Below are 17918 nucleotides of genomic sequence, written 5' to 3'. Positions count from 1 at the left end.
TAACGTAAAAAATTGAGTAAATCCAAGGAATCATCTTTGAATAATTTTTTTCAGTGCACATAAACAGCATCCACGCAGACCGCTCCCGTTCAAATTACACCAGAGTTACCGACCGTTCCCGCACTTTATTTGGAAATTTATTCCCGCACCGCATGAAATCTGGTCGAGTCCGGCGGTACAATAGCGGGGATGCAGACCTCTAGTTCGTATTAACCACGTCTCCCTTCTTGTTTGGTTGAAACCGGAAATACTGCCAAACTGCAGAGGTTGTGTTTTTGGACACCAGGTCACTTGGTGCACAACTCGCCATCTTACCTCACCACTCTCTCTCTCTCCTCCACACTGTCTCATGATGACAATCACGCATACGCATTTTTAGCCATTAAATAAATAATATTTATTATTTAATACTTGTCTCCTATTTAATTGCACTGTTTTTTATGACGGTATAACTGTATTGAAACTGACACCGTTGCTATTTTTAGATCCCGCGGTACACCATATTACCGTATTACAGCCCAAGCCTATTGCACTGCCATAAAAGTCATATAATGAAATCCAGTATATTGTGTAGTCCCTGAAGTTAATCATTTGTTATGATGTACTTATTTTGTAAATACATGTTTTACAGAGTGCTTATGTTTGAGTAAATACATGCGAATAATTACACTGTTAACTAGGGCTGTAGCGATACACTAATCTCACGATACGATACGATACACGATATTCAGCTCACGATACGATATATATCACGATATTTAGCCAACGATACGATTCGATACGATTCTATATCATTTGATACGCTTACATCATTTTCTGATTGATTTAAAAGAGACAAAGGGATTTTGGTGACATTTTGAGAGTGTTTAATTTACTTGGATTTAATTAATTGAAATAAACTTAAACATCAGACAGCTTGCAAAATAAATGCTGGACAAAATTAATTAAAGATGTGATGAGAAAAATTTTTCCATTTATTGAAACAGTGCAAACTGTAGCTTACAAGCCTTTGAAAAGTAAATAAAGTGCAACATTGCAATTTGCAATTAACAATGGAGAGTTAAAGTACAAGTGGCCTGTTCTGAACAGTTGCTTTGACATCTTTTTAGCTTGACAAAAAACATGAGGTAGCAAGTCTAGCTGCCATGAAAGTAAACATAGTAGTACCATGGCTTCTCCAAAACATCAAATGTCACGTCCGACTCAGTCAGAGTGCACAGATCTTTCTCGGTCTTACTGACTTCACTCGAGAGCAGGGTTGCGCAGATGGACAGTTGTTGCTCCAGGAATCTTTCCAGCATGTCATGTGCACTATTCCATCTGTAGTTAAATAAAAGAAATATACTTTATTTATATTTTATTTATAGACAGCACGGATGCTTTACACAAAAGACTAAACGAATTTAATAATAATGTAATAATTAATAAAAAAACAAAAACTATTGAAAAGTAACCACACACTAACCTGGTAACTACATCCGTCATCAACTTGTGCTCTGGTAGTTGTAGAAGCCTCTGTTTCTCTTTCAGCATGTGGTTGGCTGTGGTGCTCCGTCTGAAGAAAATCACAATGCGTCTCACCTTTCCCAGCAGGCGTGTAACTGCTGTGATTTTGAGGGCACGTTGTGCAGCTAGATTTAGCGTATGAGCATAACATTTGAATGCTGCCTCCTCAGCTGCAATTGTCATATTTGACGCATTGTCAGTGACGATTACCGGATCCTTTTCTGCGATTCCCCACTCAGCGATGGCCTTTCTCAGATGTTCTGCCAGGTTGTTTCCGGTGTGGCTCTCGGGCATTTCCCTGGTTTGCAAAACATACGTAACGAGCTCCCATTCCTCGTTGATAAAGTGGGCCGTGATGGTGATATATGCTTCATATATTCGCCGCCATTCTCTGAATATCCACGCTCTTCCTTGGTAAACAGGAAGAGGTAGACATCTGCGTCTGTGTAAAGTTAGTACAGGTAACTTGCTCTACCGCAACACTAGTGGCTGGCTCAGCAAATCGCTCTTCCTGCAACGCGAACGGGGGTAAACAACACGGGGGATTTGAAGGGGACGTATGTATCGATACTCGCGGCTAAAAAATCGATATTTTCTTTGGAAAAAAAAAACGATTTATATTGCAGAATCGATAAAATCCTCCAGCCCTACTGTTAACTATCTCTTACACCTTAACCCATCCTTAAACCTGCCCCTAACCCTACCTGTATCCACTTCAGGAGCACTAGAAATGTTCTGCAATACATTATCAACACATATAAGTACAGTTACAATATATTCATATGTTGATATAGTAGTTAAGGACACTTAATATAAAGTGACACACAAAAACCTAAATGTAATCAAAGTTTCACACCGTAAAGGAGTAAGCTAAGGGGTTATACTGCTAACTACACATTTGATCAGCAAATTTAAAACTGCTTTTCTTACTTCAAGTTTTAGTCTTGTTTTAGTCCAAATATCTAAAACTTCTTACATAAAGAAGCATTTTCTAATTGAGCAAAACATAATGGGTTATTTTCAGAAATAATGTCAAAGTTAAGTGAGTTTTTCATTAAAACAACTTAATCTGCCAGTGGAGTAGGCAATCTATTGACTTCATTCTGAATTAAGTATATTTCACTTCCCCTGTTATTAGATTATGTACACTGCTTTAAAGAAAAACTCCAACACAAATATTTTGTTCTTGTGTAGTAAATGCTTCTTGATTTAAGAATATTTCAACATTTGGACTAGAAACAGAAAGACGTCAGAAACACATATTTTGCAGTGTGATCAGTAATCCGCCAGCTCTGGTCTGCGTCTCTTCAAATCTCCAGTATAGATAAGCTCAGACGTGTTCATATTCTCCAGTTTCATGACTGCGAGCGCTGCTGTTTCTCCTCCCCCTGTTCCTCTGTTTCTCTTTCTCCCTCCCAGCGCTCAGTTCATCGACCTCCTCTGTTTTCTGAACAATCCTCTAAAGTGAAAGAGTGGACGCCGACACCGACCATGTCTTGGGTTTTCTGGAACTTTATATCTTTGTTTGTCATCCACAGTGTGTGCGCAGAAGGTGAGTGTGCTGTGGGGTTTACGTTCTCATACTGAAGTTCTGAGCGCTCCTCTTTGACTCTTTCTGGCTTGTTGTTTTGAGAGCCAATCAATGTGACGTTCAATGATCAACACAACGCTCTTATGATGATAATGATGTTTTTCAGTCTTCCTCAACACTCGAGATGCTAATCAGGTCCTGATTCGTCAGCGGCGCGCAAACTCCTTGTTTGAGGAGATGAAGAAGGGGAACATGGAGCGTGAGTGCGTTGAGGAGCGCTGCAACTACGAGGAGGCCAGAGAAATCTTCGAAGATGTTAAAAAGACGGTCAGTGAATTGTCTGATTCAAATCAGAATTTTGGCTGAAATGGCATTTTTGGTTGTCAGCTGAAAATATGGGTGTTCAGTGCGCTGGTTTCACTGTTTCCAGTCATAATCACTGTGCAATGTAAAGCGGCTTTCACACTGGATGCAGACAGTGCTGTGCTATGAAACCCACTTATTTCTTCACACAGCCCAGCTCATTCCGCTGTGTGGATCTGACTGCAAAACATACTTTTCCTACTTAGTTTCTGTCTTGTTTATAGTCAAGATAACTAAACATTCTTAAATCAAGAAGCATTCTTTAGACAAGAGCCTGTGCAGTGTAAAGCAGCTTTCACACCGGACGCAGAAAGCGCTGCGCTATGAAACCCATTCATTTCAATGTGCCATGCAAGGGTAATTAGTTGCCATGCTGACCAAAATGCAGGAGCATCGTAACACACTATTGAATTGCGTGCACCGTGGTCACATTCTGAGGTAACTCATTCTGCTGTGTGGATATTACCATGCTGCTAAAGTCACGTGACATGACTTCAATTATTTCCATGTAAATTATTTCCACGAAATTGGGCTTTGCAGAGATATAAAAGCAGACTGCTGGAAAGTTGCCAGGATATGATGCAATAATCGTTTTATATATTTGTTTTTCATAACGTTGGAGACCAAAATCGAACTAAAATGAGTTTCGATTAATTCCATAGCTTTAATCTGAGCAGTGGATTTAGGTGCGGGAGCCAGAGTATAAGCAGAATAATGCACTCCTGGCCACTGAATTATTATAACATAATGCACATTACAACCTCGGGGGTGCATCATTTTCTAATAATTCAACAACTCAAAATGAATATTATTCCTCATAAAGCATTTAAATTAATATTAAACACTACGTTGAGCATCTGACGGTGTGTGTGTGTTCTGTTTCTCTCTTCAGGATGAGTTCTGGCACAAGTATGTTGGTGAGTGTCTGTAAAGATCCTTCAGTTCAGCTTGTTTTAATAGTAAAGTCATGAGAGTTTGTGTGTAGAAATAGCTAATATATTCCGCAGATTCTGCATTGTAAACCTTAAATAAAGTTATAAAATATCATTTCTGACTTTATGTTTAGTTATCATATTCTAAAATTGATGACTTTGCTTATTTTGTTGTGTGTTTTTGCTTTGTGTTGTCTCTGTAGATGGAGATGCGTGTCTGTCTCACCCGTGTGTCAATGGTGGTGAGTGTAAAGATGCGATCGGGCCGTACACGTGTTTCTGTCAGCAAGGCTTCAAGGGCTACAACTGCGAGATCGGTAAAGAGCCATGCGACGTCCAGTAACACTTCATCTGCATTATAACACACTCTGACAGCATTATAACAAACTCCTTCTGAATTATAACACTCTCTGTCAGCATTATAACACACTCTATCAGCATAATAACACACTCAGCAGCATTATAACACACCCAGCAGCATGATAACACACTCTGTCAGCATTATAACACACTCTGTCAGCATTATAACACACCCAGCAGCATTATAACACACCCAGCAGCATTATACCACACTCCGTCAGCATTATACCACACTCCAGCAGCATTATAACACACTCAGCAGCATTATAACACACTCAGCAGCATTATAACACACTCCAGCAGCATTATAACACACCCAGCAGCATTATAACACACTCAGCAGCATTATAACACACTCCGTCAGCATTATAAAACACTCCAGCAGCATTATAACACACTCCGTCAGCATTATAAAACACTCCAGCAGCATTATAACACACTCCGTCAGCATTATTCACAGCTTTATTTATTTCTGCAGTGATTCCTGAACTCTGTGAGAATGAAAACGGAGGCTGTGATCACTTCTGTGAGGTGAAGCAGAGTAATGTGTTCTGCTCGTGCGCTAATGGATATGAACTGGCCCCCAATGGGAAATCCTGCCAGTCTCAGGGTGAGTTTGAATGTGAACGAGACGTAAATTAAATGATATCCTCCTTATTATTATTAAGATAAATCCAATTTATTATCATCTGGAGCATTTTACTGCTGTATTGCCCATCCTTATTATCACCCATCCCTGTTGTAGATCCATTTAAATGTGGCGTTGTTTATCCAAAGAAGACCCGAAGCATCTTCTTCCACACGCCGAATATTACGGAAAGTGAGAACGAAGAGGACACGGAGCTGGAGGCAACAGTAGAGCCGGTCTCCAACCTCTCGAACCCAGAGCTCAACCAGACCGACAGCATGTTCGGGCTCCACGAGCTGGAGATTATCCAGGAGGAACCAATCCTGCCGGTGGTGTCCACAGCCGGAGACGGGAGGATCGTGAACGGTGTGGAGTGTCCACCAGGAGACTGTCCGTGGCAGGTATATGAACGCAGACATGAACCCGTGTGCACTGTTCTGATTGACCCCCCTTTGGTGATGTTGGTGCTGTTTTTGCCCCAATAACTTCCATTACAATCACATGACAAGTCATGACAGCAGATAATCATGCAGTACTGACTGCTGCTGGTTTTCCCTGTTGGGATTAAGAGGGAACCCTTTAGATCGGCCTGTGCTGAAGAGTTCCTGTCTTTTATATGGAGTTCAGTGCAGTAAAACAGCAGATTATAGTGTGTGTGCAGGAATACACTTACTGTGTTTACTGTGTTCTGACAGCTGAGAGGAGGATTTAGAGTTTCTCAGACACATCAAGGTAACTGTGCAACTGCTGATCAACAGTAGAACTGACATGTGTTACCTCTTCTCAACAGGGAAATCCAGCAACAATCAAGAATGCATGAGTATTCATAATTAAATGGTGTCAGCAGTTTGTGCCGTGCATGTGCACAGAATGAGCTCTTCTTTAGCTCGATGCTGGAAGTGAGAATGTGTCTGAAATAAGTGTGTAAACGCTGTTCTCTCAGGCTCTCCTCATCAATGAAAATAACATGGGCTTCTGTGGTGGCACCATCCTGACCGAACACTTCATCCTGTCGGCCGCGCACTGCATGAACGAGTCGCTCTCCATCAGGGTGGTCGTAGGTACGAACAGATGTGGTCATGCACATTACACGCAAGATGAAATGCTTAATACTTAAAAGGTCCGTTTACAGCTGGTCACTTCATGTGTTTTATCTGATGGCTCGGCTATCGTGTTCGAGACAGATGTACAGTAAATATACAGACAACTTCAGCAGGTGTTTTCCTAATGAAACGGCACAGCTCTAAATGCATCTGCTTTTTAAAACCACACTACATTTTACTCCTCTCAACATTAAAATATAAGCTGCGGTGTTTATGACGCTTAACTCAGCGTAACCTAGATGAGTAATCAATAATCATTTTAAAATTAATATTAATAATATTAAGATTTAACACTTGTTTTAACTGAAAATGGTATCAAATTGCAATTGTTCATTAGTGCATATACTGAATTAATTCCACTGATGTGTTTTTCTGTCAGGTGAGTACGACACGCTGGTCCCTGAGGGTCGTGAGGCCACACATGATGTAGATGAGATTCTGATCCACAAGAACTACCAGCCTGACACCTACCATAACGACATCGCCCTGATTAAGCTCTCAAAACCCATCAAATTCACCAAATACATCATCCCCGCGTGTCTGCCGGAGATGAAGTTCGCCGAGCGTGTGCTGATGCAGCAGGATGACGGTCTGGTGAGCGGGTTCGGCCGTGTGCGAGAGGGAGGCCTGCCGTCCACCATCCTGCAGAAACTAACCGTGCCGTACGTCGACCGCGCTAAATGCATCGAGTCCAGCAAGTTCAAGATCTCCGGCCGCATGTTCTGCGCCGGATACGACCAGGAGGAGAAAGATGCATGTCAGGGGGACAGCGGTGGGCCGCACGTCACACGCTTCAAAAACACCTGGTTTATCACAGGTGTGGTGAGCTGGGGCGAAGGGTGCGCGCGCAAGGGGAAATACGGCGTCTACACGCAGGTCTCCAAATACATCCTGTGGATCAATAATGCAATGACTAAAGTCATGCCAGAGACCGGAGCGTCGCTAAAACCCAAAGCAAAGCGAGAGCTGCGGCACAAGACAACAGTAAGAAGAGTCTGACTCCTCTGATAAAAGCCTCATCCTTCATACACATGTAATTACTTAATCCACCTAAAGGCAGAGTTCACCCAAAAGAGAAATCCTGCCGTCATTTACCAGCTGCTTTTCTTCTGTTAGAAACAAGAGAAGATATTTTGAAGAATGTTGAATACCTTTAACTATTGCCTTTCATTGTATTTGTGTTTTATTCTTACTATGGGAGTCAATGGTGTAACCAACTCAAAATTATCAACGCTAATAATTCATGAAAACGGGTGACGCAGTGGCGCAGTAGGTAGTGCTGTCGCCTCACAGCAAGAAGGTCGCTGGTTCGATTCTCGGCTGGATCAGTTGACATTTCCGTGTGGAGTTTGTATGTTCTCCCTGCGTTCGCGTTGGTTTCCTCTGGGTGCTCCGGTTTCCCCCACAGTCCAAACACACGTGGTACAGGTGAATTGGGTAGGCTAAATTGTCAGTAGTGTTTGAGTGTGAATGAATGTGTGTGGGTGTTTCCCAGAAATGGGTTACTGCTGGAAGGGCATCCGCTGCATAAAAACATGCTGGATAAGTTGGCGGTTCATTGCACTGTGGCGACCCCGGATTAATAAAGGGAGTAATCCGAAAAGAAAGTGAATGAATAATTAATGATAATAAGTTACTATTTAATAATGAATATTATAATTCTGAGCGGATTCTGTTATAATGCTTACAGGTTTTGGCTTTTTTCAGAATATCTTATTTTGTCTTTAACAGAAGAAAGAAACCCTTAAATGTTTGGAAACACAGTAAATAGTGGAGAAATGTACAGTTTTGGGTGAAATATGCCTTTAATCTAATCCTCATGTGTAATAATATCATGGTATTTCTTGTAAAATCACATTCTGGAGGTGGAGTGGTTCGTCAATGCTTCGACCATCATCCAGATGAGATGTTTCAGCTTTAATAAAGATGATAAAACTGATTCTATAAGCTGTTTCAGTCATGTTTTTAATCAAATGCAGATTATAGATGAAGTTGAAGCAAAATTATTCACTCTCCTGTGAAATTTGTATTAATCAATATTTCTTTAATACTGTTTCTTTATTATTAATTTCTTTAATATTAATTAATACTAATATTTTAAACAGATTTTTAAGATTTTTTAGCCTCCTTAAGATTTTTTTGATTGTCTACAGAACAAAAAGCTGTTGTTACCCTAATTACCCTAGTTAAGCCTTTACATGTGACTTTAATCTGAATACTAGTGTCTTGAAGAATATCTAGTCTAATATGATGTGCTGTCATCATGATGAAGAGAAAGGACATCAGTTACTTACTAGATATTTAAACTATTATGATTTTACAAATCTCCTCTGTGCACTTGGGAAATATTAGGAAAATAATTTTCCCATGAGGGTTATTAACGCAGTCTTCAACTGTATACATGTGTTTAATACCAATAAAATCAAGCTGGAGCTGTTAGCAAACACAAGAATGAAGAGTTCAGTGGTCATGTTGACAGACTAGAGTCCAGACACACACTGCGAGCACACACACACACACACAGCCTCCGAACACACACGACATAAAAACACAAATCAGACTAATGTATCAGCATTCAATCAGTGTGTTAATGAGGTAAAGGCTAATTAATACATTAATATTCTGAACACGAGCTGTTGACTGTAGTACAGTGGTGTTCAGACACTCTTTGGACAGGAGCTCCTATTATTGGCTGATTCAGCAATGGGCGGGGCTACATGAGCCACTGTTATTGGCTGATTCAGCAGTGGGCGGGGCTACATGGAAGTTCTGATCAGTGACTGACAGCAGCTTGTGAGGTTGACTGCGATGGAGTCGCTCATATATCGTCTGCTGTTCTTCATGCTAATCATTCATCATGTGACGTCTGGAGATCAGCGTACGGGTGAGACATTCAGCAATACTGTCCATACTTTAATAGAACACTTTTCTGATATACAAGATTAAAATGAGCCCATAATTTACTGTCCCTCAAGCTGTTATGAGTGTATATACATGACTTTCTGTCAGACGAACACAGTCGGTGTTATTGTACAAGATTTACAGTTAAGATTTGTTTCATTGATTTTCACAATTGAGTACATTTGTGGAAATAAAACTATAAACACACTTCATTTCAAATTTAATTAATCCACTTTTAATTAATCCACTTTAATGTGTTCTCCCCCTCATCATATGGGTTAATATTTATGATGAATTTATGCCCTCAGTAAAGGGTCACTATCCAACACCATTACACAGCATGGAGAGGCCAGGATACAAGTTAAATCTACACTGACTGTGTTCATCTGACAGAAGAAAGTCATATACACTGAGGAATAGGCTGAGGATGGCTTCAGGGACAGCAAGTTAAGGGGTCATTTTCATTTTTGGATGAACTACTCTGTTAAACAGTCAGATTAAACCTTTGGTAGCTGGCGTTACTCAGAGCACAGAGATAAGCGTAAGTGTGGTGCTGTGTGTTTCAGTGTTTCGCTCTCGCCGGCGGGCCAACGCTCTTCTCCTGCGCTCCAGACGGGCCAACACGTTTCTGCTGGAGGAGATCCTGCAGGGTAATCTGGAGCGTGAGTGTTATGAGGAGAAATGCAGTAAAGAAGAGGCCAGAGAATGCTTCGAGAATGACCAGAAGACAGTAAGACATCTGACGATCACCACACACACACACACGTTTACTCCAAACAGACCTGTTTACATTAGCATAAATCAATTCTTATTATTCATTTGGTGCCATCAAACAGAAGTTGAGACAACATTTTGTTCTTTAGGAACTGATTGGATTGGTAAAAGCTGGGCGATGCTGACAAAATGAAGAAAGATTGACGAATAGACAAACTCAGAGCAGAATCAAGACACGCCCTGATAGCCCCTCCCTAAAGCACTGATAGCTCCACCCAAAAGGACTGATAGCCCCTCCCTAAAGCACTGATAGCTCCGCCCTAAATAAATTTTGTGTGACCAGAGTGAAGAAAAGTCGTTTCGAGAGCGGAGGGAAGGTTACGGGATTTGATTAAAGTTCATTCATTCATTTATTCACTTTCTATTTGGCTTAGTGCCTTTATTAATCAGGGGTCGCCACAGCGGAATGAACCACCAACTTATCCAGCATGATAAGTACCCAACACTGGGAAACACCCATAAACTCATGCATTCACACTCATACACTATGGCCAGTTTAGTTGATCAGTTCCCCTATAGTGCATGTGTTTGGACTGTGGGGGAAACCGGAGCACCCGGAGGAAACACACACCAACACGGGGAGAACATGCAAACTCCACACAGAAACACCACGTTTCAGGCACATACAATCCAGCACACACAATCCAGACAAACCATATATGGTTACGACGGATGTTGATGTTATTAACTTCTTCTCGAACCTCGTCATCAATATAATTGTATATATATTGTTAATAAATATTGTACACAATAAACAATAGTGTTTACTTTATTTTACAAATATTGCGATCGAGACGGGCGAATGGGGAGCGTTGTTTCCGATCGCCATTCAATATAATAGACTGAACAGTTTTTTATCAGTCATCATAGATGATCAGTCATTATTATCTGACAGAGTCAATATAGCAGATACTCGTTCGCTGGCCTTGCTGAATGATTTAAATTGGACAGGTTTCATTTATATAGTGGATTAATTTATAATGAAGCAAATAATAGCAAGTTAATATAGGCAATAATACATCTTATTATGTAATAAAAAATCTTTTTACATGTAATAAATGTATAACACTATATTACTCAACCGATTTATTAGTATTTATTTGTTTAATTTTCTTGCTGTGAGGCGACAGCACTACCTACTGCGCCACTGCGTCACCCCTATATATAGATATATATATATTACAGTTTAGTAAAAGATAGTAGTTTATAATCAGATAATCAGTTAAGATAAAATAATATATAAACTATATTATATATTGTTTAAATGATTAACTACAGTAACTCATTTTAATGTGACACATTATTGTTTGCTTTTTATTTACAAAACGATTTTAACCAAGTATGATAATATTAAGATCCTGAGTTAGTTTATTCCACTTAATCTACTATTAGACGGTTTGTTATGCTTTCTTTGTGTATGTGGACGCGTGAATAAAGTCATAAATGTTTTAACTTATTATTTATATTTACATAATTTGAGTTCAGAAACTGCAGAGATGTTCAAATGATCGATAATCGTTAATACAATAATACTATAAAGACTGATATTTGAAACCATATTTGTGAAATGCAATAGGTGGCGATAATGCTCGTTCGGAGTTAGATAGTTACCTTATCTGGTTTGCCTAGATTGTGTGCTGTGTGCCTGAAACGTGTGTGGTTCTGTGGGCCTGCAGCTGGATATTATTGGGGAGCCGGGACTCGAACCAGAGGTGCAGATGCTCAAATCAGTATAGCATAATGTTTGTGACACTGTACAGCAATAATGAATATTTTTACATTCATGGTTTAGGGTTGGTTAATAAACTCCTATTTAATGGATAATTTAATAAACAACATGAAATATACTAATTTTATAAGGAATATAAATAATTCTCGTTAGGTTAACTTACGGCCGCAGCTGTATCCCTTCTAGCAACATCCCTCTAAAATGGTGCGAGCCATCAAGCAGAGCAGGACTGTGCTTAATAAACAATAAACCTGAATCACTGTAAAAGAGCGTGACAAACTGAGGGAACAGCTGAAAACAGCGGTGAAATGGAGATTCACACTTCCTGTTTGATATCGGAATCAACCTTTTCTATTTTTCATCACTGAAGTGAACATACTGAAACCCGCATTATCTTTAAAACCCCCCTCTGGTCAACTCACCGATGGCAGGAGCAGAAGCGCGCAGGTCTGGGCTTTTACTCCGATATCCTGATGATAACTAATCTCTGATGAATGTCCGTCGACCTGTATTTGACTTTAATTATCGCTCCATTATGATCACTGTTGTTGATAATGACCGCGGAAAGTGCGCGCCATAAATGAGCGCGGGTTACTTGACTCCTCCCACTTCGAGACGACTGTTTTAAAAACACAGGCGTTTTAACATAACTTTTTTTAAAAAAACTTATATTTACACTTATATATTTACTTACATTTTCTCTTTGAAAATGACACGGGGAGAGATTTTTTATCAGGCAGGTATGCATTTGAATGACCCCGTGAAGCCCCGCCCTCGCGCGTAAATATTTCGTTGTGAATATTTGACCTTCATTAAAGTTGTCTAGTAATATAACTAAACTACTGAAGGTTTAACTAAACTCACTCATACATCTCTTTTCCCTGTTAAAGAATGAGTTCTGGGCCAAGTACTATGGTAAGTGACCTTCAGAATGTTTATTCAAAGACTGAATTAAATGATTGTAATATGAAAGAACTAATGGTACTGTAGACAACTTGCTTACATGTTTTTAAAGATCATTTTTAATTGTTTTACACTTTTACATAACCCCTCGTCCTCTTCATTTGTTTTATGTTTATTTATTTATGTTTTATCATGTCTTTTAGGTCAAGATACTCTACAAAGCTCTGCTATATTACTGTAGTTGTATTAAACGTCTATATTTCGGCTGTCAGATGGAGACCAGTGCAGATCTAACCCATGTCAACATGGCGGCACGTGTAAGGATGGCATCGGCCGATACACCTGTACCTGTGCGGAGGCGTACAGCGGGCGCGACTGTCAGACAGGTGGTTGTGCCAGTGACACCAGTGAACATGAGATCAGTGCGTCTGATGCATGTCTGATGCTTCATGGTGCTGTTTTTCAGATAAATCCCAGTGTCCGTCTGCTGGGCCTTTAGCGTGTGAGCACTTCTGCAGGCCATCAACAGCCGCGTACCGATGCTTCTGTGCTCGCGGATACACACTCAACAGCGACGGCAGGAGCTGCTCGCCTCACGGTACTCAAACACTCGCTAATCACTCAAACACTCGCTGAAATGTGCAAATCACTGTAACTCACTGCATTTTATTGCTTCATTACCACTGCATCTTTATTTATTACCGCTGCATCTTCGTTTATTACCGCTGCATCTTCGTTCATTATCGCTGCATCCTTGCTTCATTACAGCTGCATCCTTGCTTCATTACCGCTGCATCCTTGCTTCATTACCGCAGCATCCTTGCTTCATTACCGCAGCATCCTTGCTTCATTACCGCTGCATCTTTGCTTCATTACAGCTGCATCCTTGCTTCATTACAGCTGCATCCTTGCTTGATTACCGCTGCATCCTTGCTTGATTACCGCTGCATCCTTGCTTCATTACCGCTGCATCCTTGCTTCATTAACGCAGCATCCTTGCTTCATTACCGCAGCATCCTTGCTTCATTACCGCTGCATCCTTGCTTCATTACCGCAGCATCCTTGCTTCATTACCGCTGCATCCTTGCTTCATTACCGCTGCATCCTTGCTTCATTACCGCAGCATCCTTGCTTCATTACCGCAGCATCCTTGCTTCATTACCGCAGCATCCTTGCTTTATTACCGCTGCATCTTCGTTCATTACCGCAGCATCCTTGCTTTATTACCGCTGCATCTTCGTTCATTACCGCTGCATCCTTGCTTTATTATAGCTGCATCCTTGCTTTATTACAGCTGCATCCTTGCTTCATTACCGCAGCATCCTTGCTTCATTACCGCAGCATCCTTGCTTCATTACCGCAGCATCCTTGCTTTATTACCGCTGCATCTTCGTTCATTACCGCAGCATCCTTGCTTCATTACCGCTGCATCTTCGTTCATTACCGCTGCATCCTTGCTTCATTACCGCTGCATCTTCGTTCATTACCGCTGCATCCTTGCTTCATTACCGCAGCATCCTTGCTTCATTACCGCTGCATCCTTGCTTCATTACCGCTGCATCCTTGCTTCATTACCGCAGCATCCTTGCTTCATTACCGCTGCATCCTTGCTTCATTACCGCTGCATCCTTGCTTCATTACCGCAGCATCCTTGCTTCATTACCACTGCATCCTTGCTTCATTACCGCAGCATCCTTGCTTCATTACCACTGCATCCTTGCTTCATTACCGCAGCATCCTTGCTTCATTACCGCAGCATCCTTGCTTCATTACCACTGCATCCTTGCTTCATTACCGCAGCATCCTTGCTTCATTACCACTGCATCCTTGCTTCATTACCGCAGCATCCTTGCCTCATTACCACTGCATCCTTGCTTCATTACCGCAGCATCCTTACTTCATTACCGCTGCATCCTTGCTTCATTAGCGCTGCATCCTTGCTTCATTACCGCTGCATCTTCGTTCATTACCGCTGCATCCTTGCTTCATTACCGCTGCATCCTTGCTTCATTACCGCTGCATCCTTGCTTCATTACCGCTGCATCCTTGCTTCATTACCGCAGCATCCTTGCTTCATTACCACTGCATCCTTGCTTCATTACCGCAGCATCCTTGCTTCATTACCACTGCATCCTTGCTTCATTACCGCAGCATCCTTGCCTCATTACCACTGCATCCTTGCTTCATTACCGCAGCATCCTTACTTCATTACCGCTGCATCCTTGCTTCATTAGCGCTGCATCCTTGCTTCATTACCGCTGCATCCTTGCTTCATTACCGCAGCATTCTTGCTTCATTACCGCAGCATCCTTGCTTCATTACCGCTGCATCCTTGCTTCATTACCGCTGCATCCTTGCTTCATTACCGCTGCATCTTCGTTCATTACCGCTGCATCCTTGCTTCATTACCGCTGCATCCTTGCTTTATTACAGCTTCATCCTTGCTTCATTACCGCTGCATCCTTGCTTTATTACCGCAGCATCCTTGCTTCATTACCGCTGTATCTTTGCTTCATTTCCGCAGCATCCTTGCTTCATTACCGCAGCATCTTTGCTTCATTACCGCTGCATCCTTGCTTCATTACCGCTGTATCTTTGCTTCATTACCGCAGCATCCTTGCTTCATTACCGCAGCATTCTTGCTTCATTACCGCTGCATCTTTGCTTCATTACCGCAGCATTCTTGCTTCATTACCGCAGCATCCTTGCTTCATTACCGCTGCATCTTTGCTTCATTACCGCAGCATTCTTGCTTCATTACCGCTGCATCTTTACCTCATTTCTGCAGACCACAGAGTAGGTGCTATTAATCTCAAAATGATGGGTTAATTTCTCAGGAAAGGCACAAGTATAAAATGACTTCAATGCAGTGTAAATCATTCTCTGTGTTCTCAGTCCAGAACCCGTGCGGGACGACGGAGATGGCCAGTTTCTGTCCTGATGGACGCTGCTCATGGGAGGTGAGAAGTGAATCACCTTCAGACACAATCAGCCAATCAGAAGAGCAGCTGTTGAATATTCATCAGTGGTGTGTGTTTTCTGCAGGTGAAGTTTCTGAACGCCAGCGGTCATGACGTGTGTCACGGTGTGATTCTGGGCCAGAAGTCTATTCTGACGTCAGCCACGTGTATGACTGCACTGCAGGATCTGCACTTCACTGTTGGTGAGAAACACACACTCATGTCTATCTCTGTGAGCCGAGAGTCGTGTCTCGAGGTGCTGATCTGCATGTGTGTTATACCTGTCAACCCTCCTGGAAATTTGTTTTGTTCTGTTGGGGGGACGGAGGGGGTGGTAATTTGTTTGGCTTTTGGGGGGGTTGTTGAGGCAATCCCATATTTGCACGCCCCAGTGTTGAAGGTATGATGTGTGTGTGTGTTCCAGCGGTGGGCGTCTCCACAGCAGCTGTGCGCGTCTCCAGCTGGACGCCTCATAAGCATTTCGTCTCAGGTCCGGATGATGACCTGTGCTTCCTGGAGCTGCAGGAGCCGTTCCCCCCCAACATCAGCATCGTCCCGCTCTGCCTACCCGAGAAAGACTACAGCGAGAACATCCTGATGAGTGCGGGGCGAGAGGGTGTGGCCAGGGGCGGAGCCACATACTCTTACCTCTCATTGGATGACTGCCGTGACGCTCTAAACCTCACCTTCGTCATGACCAATAAGATGTTCTGCATGAAGCGTGAGTCTGCAGGCTCTGAGCGCTGCGCTGTGAGCTCCGGCAGCCCCACCGCCACACTGGAGGGAAAAACAGCCTTTCTGACGGGCGTGTCTCTGTCTGTGGGACGCTGCGGGGACACGCTCCTGTTCACCAAACTGTCCCGATACCTGCACTGGCTGCGGCCGCTGCTGCTCGCCTCCGAGAGGGAACAACCCTGAGGAGAAACAGACTATACACAGAGCAGGATCTGATTTAATGCATTATAATATTGAGTTACTCCTTTTTTGAGTTACTGAAAAGAAACTAGTTGCGTTACTTATTATGGTAATGCGTTACATTACTGTTGAGTTATTTATAGCGATTTTAAAAATGATTGTATTACAGTCCAGATATAAAAGATCAAATGTTGAGGGATTTTTATTAAACTCAGATGACAATCAGTGTTTGGCTGAGAACAAAATATGAAGTTTAACCAAATAAAATGACTACGATTGACAAGAATATACTCTATCTTTCTTTCTTTTTAATGCTTCATAAATTTAATTAAATGTGTTATTCCTGTATGATTATTTCTGAATGCAACTCAATAAATAAATCTAAATATTGTCATTGTTCTGATTTTAGGGTGAATTTTTAAATGATTGATCAGTAATTAAACCAGCAAATGTACAAAACATGTTTATTTGACAATATTCAGAAGAAGATGGAGAACATAAAGCTCTGAAGCTCTGAGGATCAGTGTGTGTTTGTGATGGTGCATTCTGGGAGATGGAGTTCAGGAGATGCTGGACAGCGGAGGGAAGGGATTCTGCTTGCTGACCACCAGCTTCTGGTGCTGATGGGAAATATAGCCCTTAATGTGACCCTGAGAAACAAACACAACACACGTAATCATATTAATAACTCATGAACACGTCACTGTAAACACTCCAATGCTGGAGCTCCTCTGAGCTGGAGGTAAACAAAAGCAGCACTAGAACATGACCTGGAAACAGCGAGTGTGTGTGTGTGTGTGTGTGTGTTTGTGAGACTCACCATGTAGATGAGGTTGGCCAGAATGCACTGCACCTCGTCGATGTCCACGTCCTCCACCTTCATCATCTGCAGCGACACCAGAAACGCAGCCAGAGGAAGCTGATGAGTCCTCAGGAGATGATAACTGCAGGAGAGGAGGAGGAGAACAAGAGAAAAAAAAGTAATGTGGGTTCACCACATACTCACACACACATTAAACTTACTAACGCACATACACACACTTGCACATTCTCATTCATCAGGGGTGTCCAAACTCGGTCCTGGAGGGCCGGTGTCCTGCTGACTTTAGCTCCAGCCTGCTTCAACACACCTGCCTGGAAGTTTCTAGTATACATAGTAAGGGCTTGATTAGCTGCTTCAGGTGTGTTTGATTAGGGTTGGAGCTAAACTCTCCAGGACTGGAGTTTGGACAACCCTGTCATACACAGTCACACACAGGCACTCACACTTTCTTGAAGAGGTTCCTGTAGGTGATGATCTTCAGCTTCTCCAG

At 42.0% G+C, this 17918-nt stretch overlaps 4 protein-coding genes across 5 annotated transcripts in view; 2 read left to right on the top strand and 2 right to left on the bottom strand.

Moving 5' to 3' along the window:
- Window positions 1-944: 944 nt before the first annotated feature.
- Window positions 945-2076, bottom strand: LOC130220834 (zinc finger BED domain-containing protein 4-like). Its single transcript, XM_056453076.1, has 2 exons — window positions 1466-2076; window positions 945-1320 (listed from the first exon to the last, which is right to left on the bottom strand). Exons 1-2 carry the CDS (start codon window positions 1798-1800, stop codon window positions 1137-1139), a joined length of 519 nt encoding a protein of 172 aa, XP_056309051.1. The 5' UTR covers window positions 1801-2076; the 3' UTR covers window positions 945-1136.
- Window positions 2077-2896: 820 nt separating this feature from the next.
- Window positions 2897-8370, top strand: f10 (coagulation factor X). The gene is made up of 8 exons (XM_056464241.1): window positions 2897-3058; window positions 3204-3364; window positions 4293-4317; window positions 4536-4649; window positions 5171-5302; window positions 5438-5721; window positions 6264-6381; window positions 6803-8370. The coding sequence occupies exons 1-8, from the start codon at window positions 2998-3000 to the stop codon at window positions 7420-7422; spliced, it is 1515 nt and encodes a 504-aa protein (XP_056320216.1). The 5' UTR covers window positions 2897-2997; the 3' UTR covers window positions 7423-8370.
- An 810-nt stretch (window positions 8371-9180) lies between these two features.
- prozb (protein Z, vitamin K-dependent plasma glycoprotein b) lies at window positions 9181-16891 on the top strand. Its single transcript, XM_056464230.1, has 8 exons — window positions 9181-9307; window positions 9891-10054; window positions 12718-12742; window positions 13003-13116; window positions 13197-13328; window positions 15626-15690; window positions 15776-15893; window positions 16115-16891. Exons 1-8 carry the CDS (start codon window positions 9232-9234, stop codon window positions 16606-16608), a joined length of 1188 nt encoding a protein of 395 aa, XP_056320205.1. The 5' UTR covers window positions 9181-9231; the 3' UTR covers window positions 16609-16891.
- A 164-nt stretch (window positions 16892-17055) lies between these two features.
- Window positions 17056-17918, bottom strand: part of pcid2 (PCI domain containing 2) — an 8481-nt gene continuing 7618 nt past the window's right edge. For both annotated transcript variants that reach the window (XM_056464210.1, XM_056464219.1), the window contains exons 13-15: window positions 17872-17918; window positions 17426-17549; window positions 17056-17255 (exon numbers count right to left, since the gene is read on the bottom strand). The exon at window positions 17872-17918 is cut by the window's right edge and continues 79 nt beyond it. In XM_056464210.1, coding sequence (XP_056320185.1) covers window positions 17166-17255; window positions 17426-17549; window positions 17872-17918 — 261 coding nt within the window. In that variant the 3' untranslated portion in view covers window positions 17056-17165. The remainder of the gene's footprint in view (window positions 17256-17425; window positions 17550-17871) is intronic.

The sequence above is a fragment of the Danio aesculapii genome, chromosome 1 (genome assembly GCF_903798145.1).
Source record: "Danio aesculapii chromosome 1, fDanAes4.1, whole genome shotgun sequence".
Lineage (NCBI taxonomy): Eukaryota > Metazoa > Chordata > Actinopteri > Cypriniformes > Danionidae > Danio > Danio aesculapii.
Note: the sequence above shows the minus strand (reverse complement) of the source record. Positions and strands in the feature narration are given on the sequence as shown.